At 38.3% G+C, this 20352-nt stretch overlaps 2 protein-coding genes and 2 long non-coding RNA genes across 5 annotated transcripts; 1 reads left to right on the top strand and 3 right to left on the bottom strand.

Moving 5' to 3' along the window:
- Window positions 1-322: 322 nt before the first annotated feature.
- LOC138912856 (uncharacterized) lies at window positions 323-8601 on the bottom strand. Its single transcript, XR_011418418.1, has 4 exons — window positions 7937-8601; window positions 5719-6289; window positions 3926-5093; window positions 323-613 (listed from the first exon to the last, which is right to left on the bottom strand). It is a non-coding gene; the product is annotated as an uncharacterized lncRNA (long non-coding RNA).
- A 4028-nt stretch (window positions 8602-12629) lies between these two features.
- On the bottom strand, window positions 12630-14298 carry LOC138912855 (uncharacterized). Its single transcript, XR_011418417.1, has 3 exons — window positions 13895-14298; window positions 13235-13332; window positions 12630-13076 (listed from the first exon to the last, which is right to left on the bottom strand). It is a non-coding gene; the product is annotated as an uncharacterized lncRNA (long non-coding RNA).
- Window positions 14299-14338: 40 nt separating this feature from the next.
- LOC108055192 (stem cell tumor) lies at window positions 14339-17491 on the top strand. Of its 2 annotated transcripts, none has more exons than XM_017138467.3 (4): window positions 14339-14499; window positions 15959-16189; window positions 16246-16657; window positions 16723-17491. In XM_017138467.3, exons 2-4 carry the CDS (start codon window positions 15959-15961, stop codon window positions 17070-17072), a joined length of 993 nt encoding a protein of 330 aa, XP_016993956.1. In that variant the 5' UTR covers window positions 14339-14499; the 3' UTR covers window positions 17073-17491. The 2 variants fall into 2 exon arrangements, with proteins under 2 accessions (XP_016993956.1, XP_070070473.1); XM_070214372.1 differs by lacking the exon at window positions 14339-14499 and adding an exon at window positions 15829-15875.
- robl62A lies at window positions 14879-15617 on the bottom strand. The gene has a single exon (XM_017138468.3). It carries the CDS (start codon window positions 15528-15530, stop codon window positions 15216-15218), a length of 315 nt encoding a protein of 104 aa, XP_016993957.2. The 5' UTR covers window positions 15531-15617; the 3' UTR covers window positions 14879-15215.
- Window positions 17492-20352: the final 2861 nt, after the last annotated feature.

The raw sequence follows: 20352 nt of genomic DNA, 5'->3' as shown, positions 1-20352 counted from the left end.
TTGTTAAATTTAAATCAAATTATTACCATTATTGAGCAGTTTTAATAGTTTTACTCAAAACCAAACTCAGGAAATTCAATATAGTTTCAAAAAATTAAATTTTTAACTATACAGATTTGAAAATTATTTACTTTATTCAGTAAAAAAAAAAACCTTTAAATATTTTTAAAATATTTTAAGAACTACCTAAAAATTTTGAAAGTTCGACTGTAATTATTAAAGCATCACCTTAAATTCGCAACTTTGTAGCAGAGTGTGGCAAAAGGAGAGCTTCTTCTTCTTCATATGTATGTGGTATGTGTAAATTTCAATAAAGCTGCATCTATGTAAACGTTTGAGGGTGTGAGTGCCGTCGTGTCGAGCTCTGGAATTGCGTCATTTCCCCCTTGGCTGAGAAGGGAGGAGGGGGTGGTGGTGGGTGGGTGGAAGTGGAAGGAAATGCCAACGGGTTGGAAATGCCTTCCAGACGGAGCGCATGTGCCGTGGGAATCCTGCATCCCCCAGAGAGCAGCCCTCAGCAACCCCATTCACCTGCTCTCTCTTCTCTCTATTTTGGCTTTTCTCCTTTTAGTTGTCATTTTGCCGGTGGAAAGTTCGCTTGTTTTGTTGTTGCCTGGATGTGAATGTGCAATATTTTTAAATTAGTGGGTGCAAACAAAACGGTAAAAAGCTGAAATAAATATAAAGAATATTCAAAACAATATAAAGTGAAGTTATTTCAAAAAATATGGTCCTTCAAGCAACAAAAAAAAGCACTTAACCCCAGGGGTTACCCATTAAAAACCAACAAAAGTCATTTTCTTTGTAGAAAAAAGAAAGCGAATTTCATTCATTTCGGCAACAAAAGCATTCAATCAATGCCAATTGCCTAGTTTAATTCAACAAAATCGAAATCAAAACAAAATAGTTCCGGCAAATTGACGAGGCGTAAACAAAATGCAAAACAATTGTTTGCCAGACGGATTCTGCGCACTTTTCCCTGGGGTTCCCTTCAGGATCAATAACCTCTCCTTGTTGATAAGAAGGAAATAGGGGAAAACGACAACAAACCGTTGCCTTGGCAATCAAAACAAAGGGCCAAGAAGAAAAAAAACAAGAAAGGAAGCTACCTTCGGCCAGCCGAAGCTTATATACCCTTGTAGATAAAAGAATACTCACTCGGTGCAGTTCCAGGGATTCCAGATTCAGCGTTTCGATTTATTTCAATTTTGTTTTTAAGTAGTCAAGAATCAAAACGCCTACTTCCTACAAAGTTACAATGAATTTTCTTATATTTGTTTGGGAGCCTTAAGATATAGTGGTCCGATCCGGCTGGCTCCGACATATGTACTACCTGCAATAGAAAGAAGACCTTCGGGAAAGTTTCATCGCGATAGCTTTAAAACTGAGAGACTAGTTCGCATAGAAACGGACAGACAGACAGACGGACAGACGGACAGACGGACAGACGGACAGACGGACAGACGGACATGGCTAGATAGACTCGGCTATTGGTGCTGATCAAGAATATATATACTTTATGTGGTCGGAAACGTCTCCTTCACTGCGTTGCAAACATCTGACTGAAATTATAATACCCTCTACAAGGGTATAAAAATGTTTGCCGGGCATGAAATAGACTAAGGTATTGATTACCGGCTTTAGCCTATGATTAACCGGAATTAATTCTCTGGGCCCGCGAAGTAATGCAACAATCTCAAACACGACAAATTGTAACAAACTGTTTTCACAGGCCCCCGAAAAAACAGGGAATATTTGAATTGAAATAAATAGAAATATCATTTCGACCTCGGCGGTACTCGATCCGCCACTCGAAAATCATCAACACACGCGAGAAATCCACATCTCAACGCATTCGACCAAATCGGTGGTGGAAGCTCGGGCGCCAAAGATTCATTTCTATAGGAAGAGCTTTTTGGGGGAAAGAGTTCGGAAAAGCTCCGCACAGTGGCTCCAATTGGGGAACTTTAATAACAAAATTTTAAAAACATCTATGAAATAATAATAGATTTTTTAATTACTAAATAAATACTAAATCGTCAAATTAAATGGTGTTTTATGAATCCTTAAAAATATATCTAGCATTTTTTATTAAAATCTAAAGTCTTTAAATAAACAAGAGTTTTAAAGGTTTAGTTTCAAAGAATATAAATAAATTATTGGGCCAAAATTATTTAATTTGTTTAAAATAGCTATTTTTAAAAGTAAATATCGTAAGTTAAAAATCCATTAATATAATTATGTGTTTGTAATTCGTCTTGCAGTGGAATTTCATTACTTCCTTTGACCTTTAAATAATAAATCTTAACTTAACCATAGAGGAACTACCATCGCTAAAACTACTGCCAATCTACACAATATATAACCATAATATAGAACCCTGATCCCAAAAATAAACCTGGATAGCCGGGAACAACAGAATGTGGCCCGGTTCCGAGCGAGGAAGCTCTCGGGCCCTGGAAAACCCAACCAGTCACCAAAATGCCGGCGGTAGTAGTCAGCAGGAGACCCTGGCCGATATAGAACACATATCCACAATCGCCGGATCCCTGGCCTCCATTGGATCCCTCTCGCACACCCAAATGCGTTATGTAAGATCTTGGAGAAGTTTTCAAGAAATAGATCTATTAAACATTATCAATTTTCAGCAATGCACCAATGATGCCGGCTATGATACGGAACACACTTCCCTAAACTCGGACTTTGATGAGGCCGAACTTCGTAGGGAGCTACTGAGAGATGTGAGTTTTCATAGCTAATATTTTAAACATATGTATGTATTGCCCTATAAATTTGGGAAGCTTACGATTTTCATTTATTTTTAATTTAATTTCTAATGTTGTTTTCTTATAATTATTTATAAAAATTCAACTATTTAACCTTTTAACCGCTGATTATAATATAATAATATTTCTATCCTAACTTTTTTTTACAGAAATGGAAACTTCTCTTTGACATGGTGAGTAATTCATTATATTCCCCTCTATCCCAAATTGTACCTACATAATTTTAATCATTATTTCAGTTCGACCCCGAGGGTTTTGGCGAAATATCCGTCGAGGAATTCCTGTTGGCCCTAAGGTCGCCAGAGTTCCTCTCCCAAGTGCCTATGAATAAGAGGGAGCTGCTTTTGGAGCGGGCCAAGAAGGCGAAATTGCCCATTGGACCCGGCTACGTGACGTTCCAGGACTTTGTGAATGTGGTGAGTGCACCGCAATTACAATCGCCACTATCCACTATCTACTATGCACTATCCACTGGCCAAGTAACCGAGTAACCAAAGTGCCCAAGTAACCGTGCGTGTGTTTGTCCCGGGCTGCTCATCAACGGCAAACTCGATTTAAGTGCAAACACAGGTGCAAAGTACTCGGCCAGGACGTCGACCAAAGTGTAGGCTCGTGTTCAAACAGAACATACGGAGGACAAGGCTTCTCCTTCGTCCTGCCAAGAGCGCCGCACTCTTGTTTCGCAAATGCAAAAAGTGCGCTGGGCAAATAAATGCAACGCTTACGAATACACAGTGAACGAAAGGGGGTCACTTTATTGAAGGAAAAACATTTATTTTTAAATATTACAAACGCAAAAAGCCTGTGGAAGCCACAATTTAATAGACACATCCTTCAAACATAAAGGAAAATTAATTGTTTTTAAAATTCCCACCCACATACCAAATTTTATATCGATCAGACAATATTAGACATAAAATAATGTATTTTTAGGATTCTAACAAAATTATAGAAGCTTGGTTTTTAATACCAATTTCACAAAAGTCTGTGGAATTTTTCTAATCGCACATTCTAAGTTTTATAATGATTATAAAAAACATAGCTTTTTTAATACAGAATGTTTTTGAAATTTTATAATGTTCATCCACATACCAAATTTTATATTCAAATTCATATTGAATTTATAACTTTCTACAAACCTTAATCTAGCTTTTTCTCCCAGTAATCCTATAACTCCTTTGGTCCTTTCGCAACGCTTCGCTGGACATTTGAGTGTTTGTCCTGGTTACCTGGGGTCTGGCTATTTGTCCTGATGTGGTCCGAAATAACTGGCCAGGATCTGCCGGGCTGCCTTGGATTTGAGTAAGCAGCTCTCTGGGCCAGCTGCTCCTGCTCCTTCTCCTTCTCTTCAGCGGGACAAGTGACTTCTGTAGCTCTTTTCTCGGCTTTGCCTTTGATTGGCAAGGCAATCCTATTGCATTTTGATTGATTCTACTTCTACCCAGTTGATTGGCACGCAGACACACACAGAAAACCGCACACGACAAATACTCATGCATAATCAATTGCAAAGTGAATATTCCATCGCCTTCGCCTTGGCCAATTCGATTGTTTGCCAAAGTGTCCTTAAAGTCATGAATTAGCCAGGCTGGCATGTCCTTATTTGTCCTCTATATGTGGTGTGTGTGTGTGTCTAACGGTAATTGTGGATGAGAAACCATCCCATTCTTTGCACAATGCATTTCCATTCACATTCCCCCGACGAGGACATTATTAGGTCCTTGTTTGGCCTGCTAATGCATTTGTTATTCCAATTGAGGGCCATGTTTCTGATGTTTCTCTGTATCTTTGCGGGGAATTCATATCTCCGCCAGCAATCTGAGATCCTTGTTGGCCATCGTAGACAACATATTTCCACTTAATTATAAATTTCAATGATCTGAAGGGATCGCCAGGAATTCCGAATGCCGAGATTCGATGTCCGACCTGGCAATGCGCCATGCATAATGCAGGCTGATGATTGTTGCATTTTCAAGAAAAGCTCGCACGTGACAAATCCTTTTATGGCAGCGCACACAGAAGTCGGCAAACGGGGCGAGGATGAGGATGTGGCCAAGACGAAAGACGCCACCGAGGGGCGCGATGTGTTGAACGTTATGACAACTGGAGGCACGAGGCGCGCTGGCGACTGTCGTTTGTCTTCCTCCTCGGATCGGATCGGTCTGCATCTGGCCAGCGGTTTGGGTTTGAGTTCGGGATTTCTTTCACTGGCATGGGGCATCGGGCATCAGGCACAGCAGGCGACGGCAGCCGGTCAAGAATCAATCTGCGGCTCCACGCAAGAAGGCGAACTGGGAATGCTCTTATCTGGAATAAAATTTGGTACCAATATGAAATATATTGAGAAAATTTAAGAAGTTGTTAAATTATAGGGTTAATTAAAACAGGAAGTGATATAAAAAAACCCGTAAAATCTTATCCTTGTTTAGTTTTATGTTAAACATATTACACGTATAACTTATCTGCTCAATAATCTATTGGAAAAAGTCATTTCTATAATGTAATATCAATATTATTCTATTTTATGAGATTAAATATAGTATAATTTAGTTAAATCTTGGACCATAAATAATATTTTTTTTTAATTTTTCACTAAGTATCACTCCAAATTAAGAACTGAGAACAACCTTGTCTAAAATAAAGCCTTTAATACATAAATATATGTAGTAATTTTGGGCGATAGTGTCACAAATTTGTTTGAGATTAATAATATAGGTGTTGTTTTTTTCAAGAAAGGTTCTAAAATCTATGCAACATGAGCCTGAAAGCATTTAAAAGTTAATGTTTTTCCAAAAATAACATGAAGTTTTTACAGAAAAAGTAATATTAGTCACTAAAACTTTTTTTCCCCATTTAGTTAAAAGATTTTAAGATTTTCAAATGTCATACAATTTTTGACGGATAAGTAGGTTGATTTCTTGAATTCTCTGACCTTGTCTTTGGCTCTACAAGTCCTTCTTTGGCTTCCCCAATTTTCAGTGACCCTTTCATTGAGGAGTATCCGCTTTTAATTGCAGTCGGTGGTGGTGGGATCGGGCAAAAAGCAGGAACGCCGCCAAGGAGCATTCTTGCATTAATCAGAAAGTCAACGGAGCTGCCAGGCATTCGATCATTCGATCATAAACGAAAGCAATTGCGCACAGCACAACTGGCCGGCGAAAGATGAGCTGCCTGGTGGTGCGATGAGGTACCGATTCCTGTCCTGTCCTGTCCCGGTCCAACCCGATCCAGTCCGTCCAACTGCCATTATCATAATCAGGAGACGCAGCTGGCAGACGCTGGACCGACCAGCTGAATCTCATATCTGGAACCTGTGCCAATGGTTGTGCCTGTGCCGAGCACGCACCAAGAAATTCCAGCGGCTTGTCTTGAATGGGCCAACTGCAGAACTGCTCAACGGTTGCTTCTCGCAGGAATGCCAGCCAGCTGCTGTTCTCCAGCCTGTCCTCCTCCTGGTGCCGCATCTCAGATCGGGTTTATTGAATAAACATTCGAGTGCCTGACTGCATTCAGAAAAAAACAATCCTTTTAATCGTTTTGTTTTCGGCAAAAAAGTTGTAGAGTTCTTAAACAATTGCCTACAAATAAATATAATTTTAGGAAAATTTATTCATAAAAATTATGCTATTCTCAAAAATACTTCTACGTACGTTTAAAAATTCCTTTCAATTAAAAATATTGGAGTTTAAAAGTTTGTTTTTAATTTTTTAAAAAAATTATTTCAATTGTTTTAATATTATTTGAAACAATTAATAAAAATTCTAAAAAGAAACAAAAAAAAAGAGTTATTCTGACAATTTTTAACATTTTATTGTAACATTATAAATAATTATAAATAAAAAATACGCAATAGTTGCATTTTCGAATATAAATAATTCTGGGCTTTTAAAAGTATTTTTTAAAGATATGATATCATTACCAGATTATTTAAAATCTCATACTAGCTTATTGTTGAAATAATTATTTTTTATGATAGATCTGTTATAATCGACTGATATCTACATACATCAATATAAAACGGATATATAGTAAAATATGAATTATAAATCATACAATTTTCCTAAATTTCCTAAAAGGTTTAGATATTTTTTCGAAATCACCTTTATAAGGTGGATTTTTCCTGAGTGCAGTGATGCCCTCCTTTGCTTCTCCTGCCCGCTGATTCAGCCTCCGCCGAGGTGGCGTCTTCTGCCGCTGATCTCGTGGAGCGATAGGCGGCGGAATCGGAATCAGATCAGATTCGGACTTTGGAGCCGCGAGTGCGACTTGGTCGTGGTCTTGGTCTTGGGTTTTGATCTTGGCCTCGGGGCCCCGAAGTAGGTGCAAAATGCCTTGCGCCTTGGACCCGGGGGAAACGGAATAAAACCTGGAGGCGATCGCCTCGCGACGCGGTATTAAATCAATGCCAATCCATAAATGGCCTACGCGGCGCGTAGATTGAATTGGAATCTCTTGGCGATTTCATTATTCTGCAATAATATCGCGTAAATCGAGTGGGGCCCCGGGCCCCAGATGAAATGAGCGAACATTTCTGGTTAATTATGAGGCGGCAGTTACTAACTCTTGACGGCATCTTACAGCTTATAGGGTATCAATTATGGGCCATTACACATATTTCTGGGTTAAATGGCATCAATATTTAGAGGCAATTTGATACTCTGTTGTTACAATTGCTTAGGATTTAATTTTGGTTTATTAAAGCTATTGCCTTATGATATTGGACAGTTTTTAAGTGGGTTCTTTAATGGATCTTTGATAAATTAACCTATTTTATATTTAAATCTATACTGTTTTTATCTAATATTCAATTTATATAGATTTTTTTCTTACTTCGATTTTATAAAATCTTTATAAATGTATTTCTGATTTTTCTTAACATTTTAATATTTTATTTAATTTGCGATTATTTATATTTTTATTTTTGGCTTAACATTACATAGTTTAAATTGATTTTCTACTTCCTTGGATTTCTTAAAATCTTATATAGATTTCAGCTTTTTCCTACAAATTTTCTATTTTATTTAATACTTGGTTCTCTTTTAAAATCTTAATAAATGGCATCTCCTTCATTTAATGCCTCTCAAATTTAATGGATCACCTTGAACTGCTTTTCTTAATCGATATGTACTTAAGGTTTTCCCCATTCTTACCTATAATCGCTTTTCCGGCATCCTGCTGCATAAAAACAAGAGAATTTCATGTTTATTTCGTGATGGCTGCTTGACTCGTGAATTGTGAACGAAGTGGACGTGACGGGGCCAAAGATGATGTCGCTCTCTCACCCACATCCTGGAGGTCCTTTGGCCGCCTCCACATCCTGATGCAGTTCTCCTCCACCTTCTCCTCGTTCCAGTTTTTTTTGCTGCTGCTGCTGACGATGTTTGGTCAATGGTCAATTTGGCAGCCGTTTATTTTGATTGTTGTGCATCCGGGGCAAGGATAACGACGTGCACACGAAATGGACCAGGACCCAGACCCCTTTTCCTGGTTTTCCAGCACCCATTTCCCCCCTTTTGGCTGCGTTGCAATATTTTTGCCATCGTCACGGAATATTAACCGATAACCGAGGCGAGAATGTTGGGGATTTTGGACTGGAACTGCAACTCGCGGACAGGAGGTGCAGCATCCTCTGTTTGGCATCCTGCGGCGTCATGTCCCGTTCACATATCTCGCAATGATCATTTTTGCATGTTTTTGCACCTGCAGGTGTTGTGTGTGCCCCCCATTTATATGGTTTATATGTCGTATAATCCGTGAAACAAAAATTTATCTTCAAAAAAAAAAGGGGAAATCGAATTTATGTTGGGCCAGCGGAAGAACTGCAGCATAATCCCCCAAACACTTGTAGTTGGCAATCAAATTAGATTGCTGTCCTACCACTCTATACAAAACAATATATGTACACTATTCACAGAGAAAGAGACACTCGCTTTATGGGGAGACAACTAATTACGTTGAATAAATTTAAATGGGGTGCGCGCACCTGACATTTACGACGACACCATAAAAACCCGAGCTACTAGATACTCGACGGGGTCAATGAATGGCCACTGCATTCCTCCTACGCGTGCACAGAGAATAAATTTTAATATCACTCAAAGGGGTTCTTAAAGAAATTAGAGAAATGTTCATCATATTATGATTATAATCATAAATAATTATTTGGGAATTTTTCCTAACAAAAGCTTATAATTCCCAACTGTTTATTCTGCCTGTGCTTTTATTTTTTCTTTACATGCAAGTTCTGTTATAATTCCCAACTAGTAATTCAGAATTCCAAGTAAATAATATTAGAGACCCATGACTTTTTCTGGCTATACTTTTTGTAGAAGGCAATTCCTATTAGAGCCCTGCATGAATGGATTCAATGAATTATTTTGAATTTTTTTCTGTTATATGAATGAATTTATTAGAATTTTGTGTTTAATAGAATTGAATGAATTTGAATTTTGACTTTAATAGAATTGAATGAATGAATGGCATGAATTCCGAAATAATTCAAACGACAATTTATTTTGAGGAAGAAAGGGCCATTATTTTGTGATTAAATCTACCTGAATTTTATTTACTATGCAGTTAACATTGATTTGTTAAAAATTTTCCACTTTTTGTTCTCAAAAGAAAACACAAAAAAAATCTGAAAAATTCAAACAATTCATAAAATATTTCATTCGATTCATTCAATTTGAAATGAATTAGAACAACATTCAATTTATTTCACATAGAATTGAATTAAACAAATCAGAAATTTCATGGCATACTATGATAAAACAAAAATTGAATGATTCATGCAGGGCTCTAATTCCTATCAAATCATATAATTTAATTTTAAAATTATTAAACCTAACTATGGAATTAAAAGATCATTATAACTTTATCTTACTACTCTAGAAATAACCTTGTTTCGTTGGTTGAACTGATTATTCTAACTATTTTTTTTTGGTAAATAATTCTACTGAATTTCTTACTGTGTACTCTCACTGCTTCGTGGCTCTTCAAGCTCAAGTGCGTCGCATAATTGCCCGAGGAGGTAGGCGATGGGAGATGGGCAGACGGAAGCCCAAGCACGAGGTGCGCATCATTAACCTTGCAACCTTTGGTGCGCTAATGAGACGGCCAGTGTCCAATTTTGACCATTGGCCATAGGACACGCGTGGCTCGGGTTGGCACCTCATACCTCATCTCCTCCTCGTATATAGTAAACCCGTCTTATAGGCAATAGGCAGCTGATTCCCCCAGCCGATTGCGGCTGCTCAGTGGGTTGGAAAACTCCGCTGCGCTATTTGATTGTCCCGAGCGACAGAACGCAAGAACGATCCTATATCCGATTTCCAGCACGCCCCTTCTTCGACTCGCAAATGCAAACAATGCGTGCGGCTCAAGTGGAAGTCTCTTACGGCTCACGGGTATTTGGTCCTTGGTCCTTCATCCTCTCTTGGCGTTCCTTCTGTGTTTTTTGTCGGGCAATGGAGGCACCATTTTTGCCAATCGTCAAACAAAGTAAGAGTGCCTCGCGTGTCATTCCATTTCCGCCTGCCTCGAATCGCAAATCAAATACAGCGTTCCGAAGGAGCAGCTGCCAGGGATCCTTTCTCCTTGGTCCTCGCTTTTGCATACATGGAAAGAAAATGTAGAAATAACAATAAGTATTTAGTATAAATAGATTCTTTACAAAGCATATTAAACTAATCTTAGAGATATGTAATCAATGATGCATAAAAGTCGAATAAAAATAGGAAAATTTGCTAGGAAAGATCTTAGAGTTCATAACATATGCAGCAATTGAATTGAAACATTTTGAAAAATATTTATAATTGGACTTAGTATTTCTTAATACATATTTTCAGCTTTTCTTCTTTTCCTTAATTTTTATATTATGTTAATTTGTAATTAATGTGTAGGTAAAATGTCCAAAACAAAGCTTTCCTATTTTATAAATTTTTAAAAAAAATTTAAGAACAATCTAGGCATTTATAAAAAAATCCTTATGACTTTACAATATTTAAAAAATATAAGTACAGTTATTATTACTAAATATATTTATAAATACTAACTTACTAATATTTTTATAATTACTGAATACAAATAAGAAGTACCCCTTTATTTTTCTGCCTGCACACGCATATCCTTAATCTGTACTTGTGTGAAATCGCACATAGCTTTAGATTTGCAGCTCATTCAAAAGCCAACGGGCGGTGACTTCGTCTCCATCTTCAATCCCATTTCATATATTCCATATACCAATCCCATCTCAACTCTCTTAGTACAAAAGACGGCGTCAAAGGCCAAGACAAGTTAAGGTACTCTATGGGTACTATATAGAACACTCGGCGATTCTGATTGCGATTGTGGATATGGAAGTGGCTGTAGATTGTGGAATCGTCGTGGATGCCGCCGCCGCAGCTTGTTTATTGTTCTGGCATCATCGGCATACAGGAAACTGCAGAAAGGTGCAAACGAACTTCCGCTCCAAATCAGTTTTCGATTTGCTTTTTCCTTGACGGCGACTGTGGGCTGCTTTCCATATCCATTTCAGCTGCTGTTTGTATTTTCCTCTCATTTCTTTACTTTTTTTGTGGCACGCGTTTGGACAGATGTGTCACCTGGAATGAAAATGAGTTGATAGCGAATAAGTAGGGAATTTTTCAGGCTTTTTAGCATATCTACTCACTCCTCGAACCTAAAATCAATCATCATTCGGTGGCCGCAGCGGCTGAAAGCCTGATTACCCTGTAATTAGGCAGCAGGTCCTGCCAAAAAAAAGGAAAAAATAACTAACTGGGGGAGAAAAACAAGCAAATGTGAATTTAATGAGTAAAAATGTGATAATTAGGCGGGACCCCCGAGGAGGCCGACAAAGAAGGGCCAGAAAACAGAAGCCGAAGCCCATTCCGCATCCTTTCATCCCGGGGCTAATTACAGCTGAAACCCGGGCCCAAATGACTTGGCCAGACAAGTGCATCCGTTTGCTGTAATTGCCGTGTTTGTTTAAGATTCAACCCGTGTTTTAGCCATGTTCCATGCTCCTCCTTCACCACCTGCAGCAATTCCCAAGCAATGCAAATTGAATTAGGCCTTGGAATAATATTGTCATTCAATTAGATCATCTGGTTTCAGGTCTCCAAGGTGTTTCGCCAGTGTAAACATCAACATCCAGAGACTTTGTCCTGCTCCTGGGCATGCAAAATATGACATTTAATAAGCTGCCAAGGAAAAACAAAGTAATTGAGTGGCTGGGAAAATTGTACGTTCAGGGTTAATTGAGAAATTTTAGTGTCGGTTGGATGTTTATGAAGATTATTGTTATTAGTGGGAAGTTAATATATTATAATACATATCTATATATTTTTATATATTTAATAAGGGCTAGGAACATCTGATAAATATTATTTTCTTTATGTTAATATGCAATAGTTATATTTTACTAACTAAAAAAAGTAAGTTAGGGAAGGATAATAAACTAATCATAAAGAAAACATAAATCCTTATCTGATTGATGTTTCTATATTTTCTTATCATTTTTATTACCATAAATAAATGGAAATAGCTTTGTACATAAATAACTTGAATATTTTTACACCGAAATAAAATTATACTATTTATAGATATAGCTATTGAATTACAAAAAGATCTTAATAATATGAGGGTTTAAGTAATGCTTTCTGAAGTATTTAATATAAACTGTTAGTGTAAAATAAAACCTACAAAATATAATCTTTATAATATTTAGTATACAATTAATACTGCATAATTAAATGTAGTATAATTTTAATACGAGCATTAAAAGTAAATCTATTAATTTTTTTTTTGGGTGTAGGCTTGCTACATGGGTAGAATATAAAACATATTCTTTTCGATAAATGTTTAAAATAGATGTCCTGAAAATGTTTTTTGCCTTGTGACCTCGGTGTCCCCATAGTCCAAATATTCGCTTTTGTTCTTTCATTAGCGAAACAGCAGGCGCAGAACAATGTTAATCAAATAGCTCATTTAATAAGCTGCAAGCCACGAGGACATTTTACATGGTCACCCGGAAATAAAGCCATTGGGCATGCATCATGCACCATGACCTCCTCTTCGTCCTCATCCTCCTCCTACTCCTCCTCCTTTTTTTCCGGCCAGTTTATAAATATTGCTCAACTGTTTGGAATAAAAATGTCAACACGCCGGGCGAGAAGGCCGTACGCAATGCATAATAAAGGGCCCACAAAAACCTCCGAACCACCGATCCTGTAGAGCAACCGCCGCCGGAGGAGATGTCCTTTTTTGCGCATAGCCACAGGCCGCTGGCTACAAAAAAAAATATACGGGAAAATACATATCGTCCTGTTTGTGTATTTCTGCTGCAACGGACGCAATTCAAAGGAATTTTTTGTGGCTCATAGAGAGAGAGAACCGCCAACGTCGTCCTGTGGTCCTTTCCTTGCCCATTGCTCCGTCCCCCTCACCTCTCACTCCTCGCTCCCGTCTGCCGTTTGACCATGTCCGCCGACCCAACTCCGAGATCCCCAGCGTTAAATGTTTTGCGTCAATTTGTCGGCCTGCCCTGCAAAAGGTGAATAAAGCAAAGTACAGATATGGTCAAAATAATAAGAGTTTATAAAGGGATTATAAAATTAATGGATCAAATTTTATGGTTAATGGAATGTTTACATTTGGAATATATATTATAATATTTTTAGAAGTTTATAGGGTTTTTTCTATTAAAAATACATTTACAAAAAATTTGAAATCCGTTTCAAGAAAGGACTTTTTTTAAAAGAACATGTTTTATGATTTAACTGTTTTTTTACTTAAATATTTTTATAAAATTTACAAAATCCATTTTGCAAATAAAATGTTTAAATTGCTTAAAACATTTAAATACTAACATATTAATTAATAGTTTGATGAACAATAAAATGTACCTTTTTAAATATGTTCAATTATACATAAATTAGAATTTTACAGTTTTATCCACTCAAAATAGATAATGCAATATCATATATAGATTTTTGTTAAATCTAAATAGTACATTATTTTATTGTTTTAAAATACTTGACCTACTTTTACGCCCCCGACTGTGGTGTATGCTTTTAACACCGTTAAATGTCAGGGTAGTCGCCTACCTGGTGACGTCATGCGGCGAGCAGGACTCCGGCTCCTTTTGCCTCCTTTTTGCGTCCAGGATAATGACATTATCAGCCGCAGCAGCCTGCGTCCGCCAAACAAACGATAAGCAATTATTTGTTGGGAATACAATTTTCCCCTATTTGGCCCTGTTGGCACTTTGTTGTGATCGCTTGATCTTGCCGAAAAATGCGATTTGTCACCCGTTTACAATGCGTGTGGGTGTCCGGTGCGTTCCCATTGTTGACAACACAGATTCTCAGCGCTCTTTGTCTGCGAATCGTAACAATTTAATACCCAGAAATTGGCCCAAATCGGAAGGGAAAGTCATCTCGGAAGTAAAATCGGATTATTTTTGATCTTCGGCGTTCTCAATTAGATCAGCTGATCTTTGTGCAACACTGTTTTGACAACCCTGGTTTCAATGGAATGCTGGAATGGAACTGGAATGAGCGTGGAAAGAAACTTACGCACGCTGGCGGGAAAGTTGTAAAATCGTTCGTTTTCCTCAATGTTAAGTGTTAATTGTGCTTAATAAATAATCATAATGGATAATTAATAAATAAGTTAAAGGAATTTAGCAAGCAATCTGTGATTTCACCGCGTAAGTTTATGATTTATCAATCAAATCAATTTACCGTTTTGTTTAAAGTTAAAGTACACACTCACACCCACACACCGACCAGTGTTGCCACCTGATCTACAACTACTACAATTTCCAGTTGTCAAGAGGAAATTTATCAATTAAAACCAAATTTGATAATTACTACCATTAAAACTGGCCGACTAGCGCTGATTAACAAGAAGATACATAAATTTTCCCCTCCCCCAGACTGGCGGAAGTAACTATTTTGTGCCCTGAGGCCGAAGCTCTTTTAATTTGTGGCCTTTTTTCTTCTTTCGCAGTCGTAATCGGGCATTTTAATTGCGTGTAGGCTTCATTTGGATGCGCCGTCCCCACTTTTAATTAAACACAATATACATTTTCCGCTTTTTGCGGATTTTTGCCCGCTTCTCGTGGTTATTTTTAATGGTCGAGAGACATCGGCATCTATGTGCCAACATCTTAATTACATAATAAACATAATTTAGTTTGGCCGGGTCACACGCATAAATGTTATGTTCATAATTTTATGGCTCGTTTAGTTTTTTGGGTTTTCGGGGGGTTAAAGAATACCGGCAATTTGCACAACAACAACAGCAACACCATCAATGAGCGAGTGAGACAGCAGTAGCAGTAGTGGGTGTGTTTCTATCCTTTTTACTCCTCCTTCCTAGTGTGTAAACATTGTTCATTAACCCTTCGGTGGGCAAAGGGGGCTACAACACCACGGTCACAGTGAACACCTCCTCCGGACTAACCAGGAACTCATGTTTGCGGGTTTTCACGCGCAGGAAGCACAGCTTATCTTCGGGATCCAAATCACGAACGCAACTCTGGGCCAATTTCAGGAAACTGGAGTGCAGGTGCTTCACAATCGACTGGGCGGTGGTCAGATCGAAGGATGTGTGCAGCAGACTATCGGTGGCATTTTCCGACACCACGAATCCCTGGGCCTGTTCCGTAATCCGGTTCGTGTTTTCGTTGTTCCGCTGCACCACCTCCTCCATGGCCTTCAGATAAATTTTCGACATTTTGAAAAGGACGTGCAAAACTACAAATTGAATTTTTTTATAAAATATGTTCTCTAGATTACGATTCGTGATACGAATTTTAGTGAGGTTGTCAAGGGACTGAAGTTCTATAGGGTCTCCTAGTTTTTTAAAAGTGCCCAAAAAAATTTTTTTTTTTATTTCCAATACTTTATATATTTTTATGAATATTTTTAAAAGTCTCATACAGTACAGATCATAAATAAAAAATTAAATAATATAATAACTGAATGGAATTTATTTCAAAGAACCGTTTACACAAGGAATCATCGAATTACCTTAGCTAGAAATGTCACTAACCTACAAAATTAACTTTTCTGATTACAGGTGTTTTTCTATTAATAATAGAATATTATTTTTCACATTTAGTGTATCTGATTATTTAATTAACCAATGAATCTTACTTTCAGATGAGCGGCAAGCGGACCCGTAGCTTCAAATGCGCCGTACACCATCGAGATCGTGAAGTCTGCTCTGAGAACGATTTCCAGCTAGTGCTCAACGAACCGCCACTCTTCCGCAAAATGGTGCATGCCGTGGCCATGGAGATCCTGCCCGAGGAGCGGGATCGCAAGTACTACGCCGATCGCTACACCTGCTGTCCGCCGCCCTTTTTCATCATCCTGGTCACTGTAGTGGAGGTAAGTTGATAAAACCTCTCTTAATATATATAAAACTAACATTAATTTTTCCCCAGCTTGGTTTCTTTGTATATCACTCAGTGGTGACGGGAGAGGCTGCTCCAAGGGGACCCATTCCCTCGGACTCCATGTTCATCTACCGCCCGGATAAGCGACATGAGATCTGGCGCTTCCTCTTCTACATGGTCCTTCATGCCGGATGGCTACATCTTGGTTTCAATGTGGCAGTGCAGCTGGTTTTCGGCCTGCCTTTGGAGATGGTCCATGGCTCCACGAGGATCGCCTGCATTTATTTCTCAGGAGTGTTGGCAGGCAGCCTGGGCACTAGCATCTTTGATCCGGATGTCTTCCTTGTGGGCGCCAGTGGAGGAGTCTACGCTCTGCTGGCCGCCCATTTGGCCAATGTCCTGCTTAATTATCACCAGATGAGATATGGAGTCATCAAATTGCTGCATATACTGGTCTTCGGTGGGTTATATTAGAGCTAGGAGTTATTTTTAAAGATTGTAATGGAACTTTCTATCTTTTTATAGTTTCCTTTGACTTTGGCTTTGCCATCTATGCGCGCTACGCTGGCGATGAGCTGCAGCTGGGATCTTCTAGTGAATTCCTGGCCATTGATCAGTCTGAAACGGTGGTCGCCGTTTCGTATGTGGCCCATTTGGCTGGAGCCATAGCTGGTTTAACCATCGGTCTGCTGGTTCTTAAGAGTTTCGAGCAGAAGCTCCACGAGCAGCTCCTCTGGTGGATCGCCCTGGGAACCTACTCAGCGCTGGTGGTCTTTGCCATTGCCTTCAACATTATGAATGGATTTGCCATGTTCAATATTCGCGTGGAGAAGATCCGAGTGACGGAAACGTATTTCAATGATTTCCAGGTGTGAAATCCCAGGAGGATTTTCCCCAAACAGGATGACCAGAATTCATTCCTTGTTTTGTCATTCATTTTTGCTTACTTATTATGTTCATAGCGTTTCGTTGAAGTTTTTTTTTTATTGTTTTTGGACGTCGATTAAGTTTCGCGTTTATTGTTTTGTTGGCAACTGTATCTGTAGAATCAGATATATATATCTCATTGTATGCTTACGTAAATAATTTCGTTTTGTTTGCTAGTTAAGTACAAACATTATATTGTAAGAGAATTGTAAGAGAATATTTACAACAAATCGAACTGATTAGGTGTAACATAATGCTCAAGGAAGTCCACATTTTCTATATATACTTAAATATAACTGCAGAATCACAAGACTTTATATATAAAAGCTGTAAAATACAAATAAAAAAGGCTATATGGAAACCGATATTGGCAAAGCAATCAATTTATTCTAAATTCACAGGCCTTACAACACAAATTGAGATAACTACCTCAAGACCGCAACTGATAAATAATATTAAATAATGATCCGAAAAGTTTAAATAAATCGGTTTCAATTTGATATAGCCGAGCGTAAATGAGCACTGCCAGCTTTAAGAAAACACTTAAGATCAAGCACCAAACAGAGAAAAGAATAAATTTACATATTTTGTATTTACACAATTTGTTTTATTTGTAAATAAATATAAATGGAATTTAAAATTAGAAAAAATTACTGGATATATAAGGGTTAAAGACAGGGCTGCCAACTGATGATGAGTTAAAGTTTTGTAAGGACAGCGTTGCCACCTGGTTGTGTGATCGCAGTGTCGACACACTGATCCTCAAAGGACGCATCGCGTGGCGTCGGTTTTTTTAGTTCGTTCGTGAAAATTCCTTTAATTCGGATAAAAAAAGTGTTATAGTGCGTTTTAACCGGTTCGCGAGGTGGGCGATAAGGCGGGGCCATCCATCCTTATCATTTCCGTGAGTTATGACACAATCCGCTGGCAAAAAACTACAATTTCAGGCGACGCGACACGCGCACCTGCGCCAATCCTTCGTTTCGTGTGTTAACTTTGGCTTTTCCGGCGTCTCTCGGTTGCGTGTTTTTGGCCAGGACATTGGGAGAACATCGGGACAGCCGGCTGGAGGAGCAGTCAACAAATCCCAATCCCGGCGGACACGGAATTTATGTTTGTTTGAGCACATTTCGCCGTCAAGTCATTCGTCAGTCTTGTCACATGTATTTTCGCGGGAGGTGCTCCGCCAGGAAGCAGCAAAAAATGATGGAAAAAATGCGGAAAAAAGGGCAAAGGAAATGCAAAATGTGACAGGAACGCAACTGAGTCCTTTTAGCGATCCGGTGGACAGGAGCTCCTCCGCCTCCATTGACGCTGATTAATGTGGGATTGGGCTTATATTCATACTTATTTATGCCCTGCGACTTGCACAAGCTTGTTCAAAAGAAGAAGAAAATAATAGCAAAGTGGTAAGAAACTGTACTTTTGATTTAATTGTTAATTTTCAAAATTACATTTTAGTAAATAATGAAAAATAAAAAAAATGTATTAGTATATTTATTGTTATTATTAAATCAGTATAATAATAAATTTATTTTGTTTTGTTTTTTATATTTAAAAACCCACTTTTTATACCTAAATAAAATATATTTTTCAAAACATTTACTCAATGAAATTTAATTAAATATTTTATGTTTATTTTTTAATATTTATACTTTTATTTCTTAGGTAAAACATTAATCTTGGGGTAATTAATACATTTTAGTTTTACAAAATGTTTTTACATTTAACATTTTAACTTTTTGAATCATTAATTAAGAAAAATTAACTAGTTATTTAATACTTTTTTTGTCTTTCTATATATCTTTTTTATTTAAAGCTAATTTATTGAACACCCTTCATATCTCCAAATAGTATCGGAAATAAAGTAAATTACTAAGTAAAAACCAGAACGTAATTTGTAGCGCAGCCTCTAATGCGATTGCGCTCCTTAAGAATACTTTAAGATCAGGTTTAATGCCTTGCCTTTAGTCAATAGATTAACTTGCTGGACGGCACTTAACTTATTCGCCAGGAATGAAGCCAGTCTGGAGTGGTTAGTGGTCGTCAGTGTATAAATCATATCAATCGAAGCCTTCCTCCGCTCGGAATCTCCAACAAGAGACCAGGAGACCTCGGCGATCCTCAGAGTTTGTGGTGCGCAAAACATGTTTATAAAAAGTACAAGTTAATATTTATGTAATTCCACAGATGCGAAGAGGGGGGCAACCAGAAGAAACCAGAAGAGGAGAGATCATTACATTGACATATTCATGCGGATTCGGAATCGGAATCGGGGAATTCCAGGGAAGACACAAACAATGGAGCACGCGACCATGTGGACTGCCTCGACCCACGCGAGGAATCAACCTGCAACTGGCAACCTGCCTTTTGTCTTCTTGCCCAGAAGAAGAAACCTCACACATCTCGCATCTCACATCGTCCAGTTGTCGTCGCTTTATCCGCAACATGGACATGGGGACTGGGATGGGATGGGATCGTCGGGAATGCTTATCAAGGGGCGCACTTGTAGCTGTCATAAGGCCAACTGAAATATTGGCAGAACCAGCCGGCCAAAAAGCCCCAACTCCTCAATGCACTGGACACAAAAAGAGTCCACTTGAGGTGGAAAGAAAAGAGGAAAAGGCCCCAGGACTTGTCCTCCATCCATTTATCTCACTAGACGCCGGCGACGGCAATTGTTACTGTGGCAAATATGGAAATTTGTGTTGCCCTGGCCGCCTTTTTTTTCAGGGAGAGACTCCCTCTGCCGCCACTTAAACCGCTTCATTAAACACTCCATGAACTCCCGCTGTCCTGGGCCAAGTGCCCTTATGTCCTGGCGGTGTAATTAATTTCTGCCACAGTCGGGTATTTGAAAAAGCTTAGAAACCGTGGTGGAGAAGGAAGGAAGGGTTTTCCGTGCCACAGGAGCAATTATAAAAAAAGGGAGTCGTCGAGTGGCGGGGATAATAACACAAGAAGTCTGCAGAAAGAAACTGGAGCTTCAAAAGGGAGTGCAGTTATGAATTCAAATAATGAAACTCCATAAATAGCTATGAAAAGAGCTGCCATAAAAGATAAGGCTAAAGAATGCCAAAGGAATTGGCCACAAAATAACTTAAAGGGAATGTACAAATTCGTATCCGTTAAAATGTTAATTAATTGGTCAAAAAACCCTATTTTAATCCGAAGCAAAGTGTTAATTAAAACAATCGAATTTAGTGGATCAAAAGGGAGTGTAGTTAT

The sequence above is a fragment of the Drosophila takahashii genome, chromosome 3L (assembly GCF_030179915.1).
Source record: "Drosophila takahashii strain IR98-3 E-12201 chromosome 3L, DtakHiC1v2, whole genome shotgun sequence".
Classification (NCBI taxonomy): domain Eukaryota; kingdom Metazoa; phylum Arthropoda; class Insecta; order Diptera; family Drosophilidae; genus Drosophila; species Drosophila takahashii.
The sequence above is the reverse complement of the archived record's forward strand: the minus strand, read 5'-3'. Positions and strand labels throughout refer to the sequence as shown.

Coding starts and splice junctions, on each gene's coding strand:
- robl62A (XM_017138468.3), bottom strand. CDS start 15,530: ATGTCGAAAATTTATCTGAAGGCCATGGAGGAGGTGGTGCAGCGGAAC.
- LOC108055192 (XM_017138467.3), top strand. CDS start 15,959: ATGAGCGGCAAGCGGACCCGTAGCTTCAAATGCGCCGTACACCATCGA. Junction 16,190..16,245: donor TCCTGGTCACTGTAGTGGAG/GTAAGTTGATAA, acceptor ATTTTTCCCCAG/CTTGGTTTCTTTGTATATCA. Junction 16,658..16,722: donor GCTGCATATACTGGTCTTCG/GTGGGTTATATT, acceptor ATCTTTTTATAG/TTTCCTTTGACTTTGGCTTT.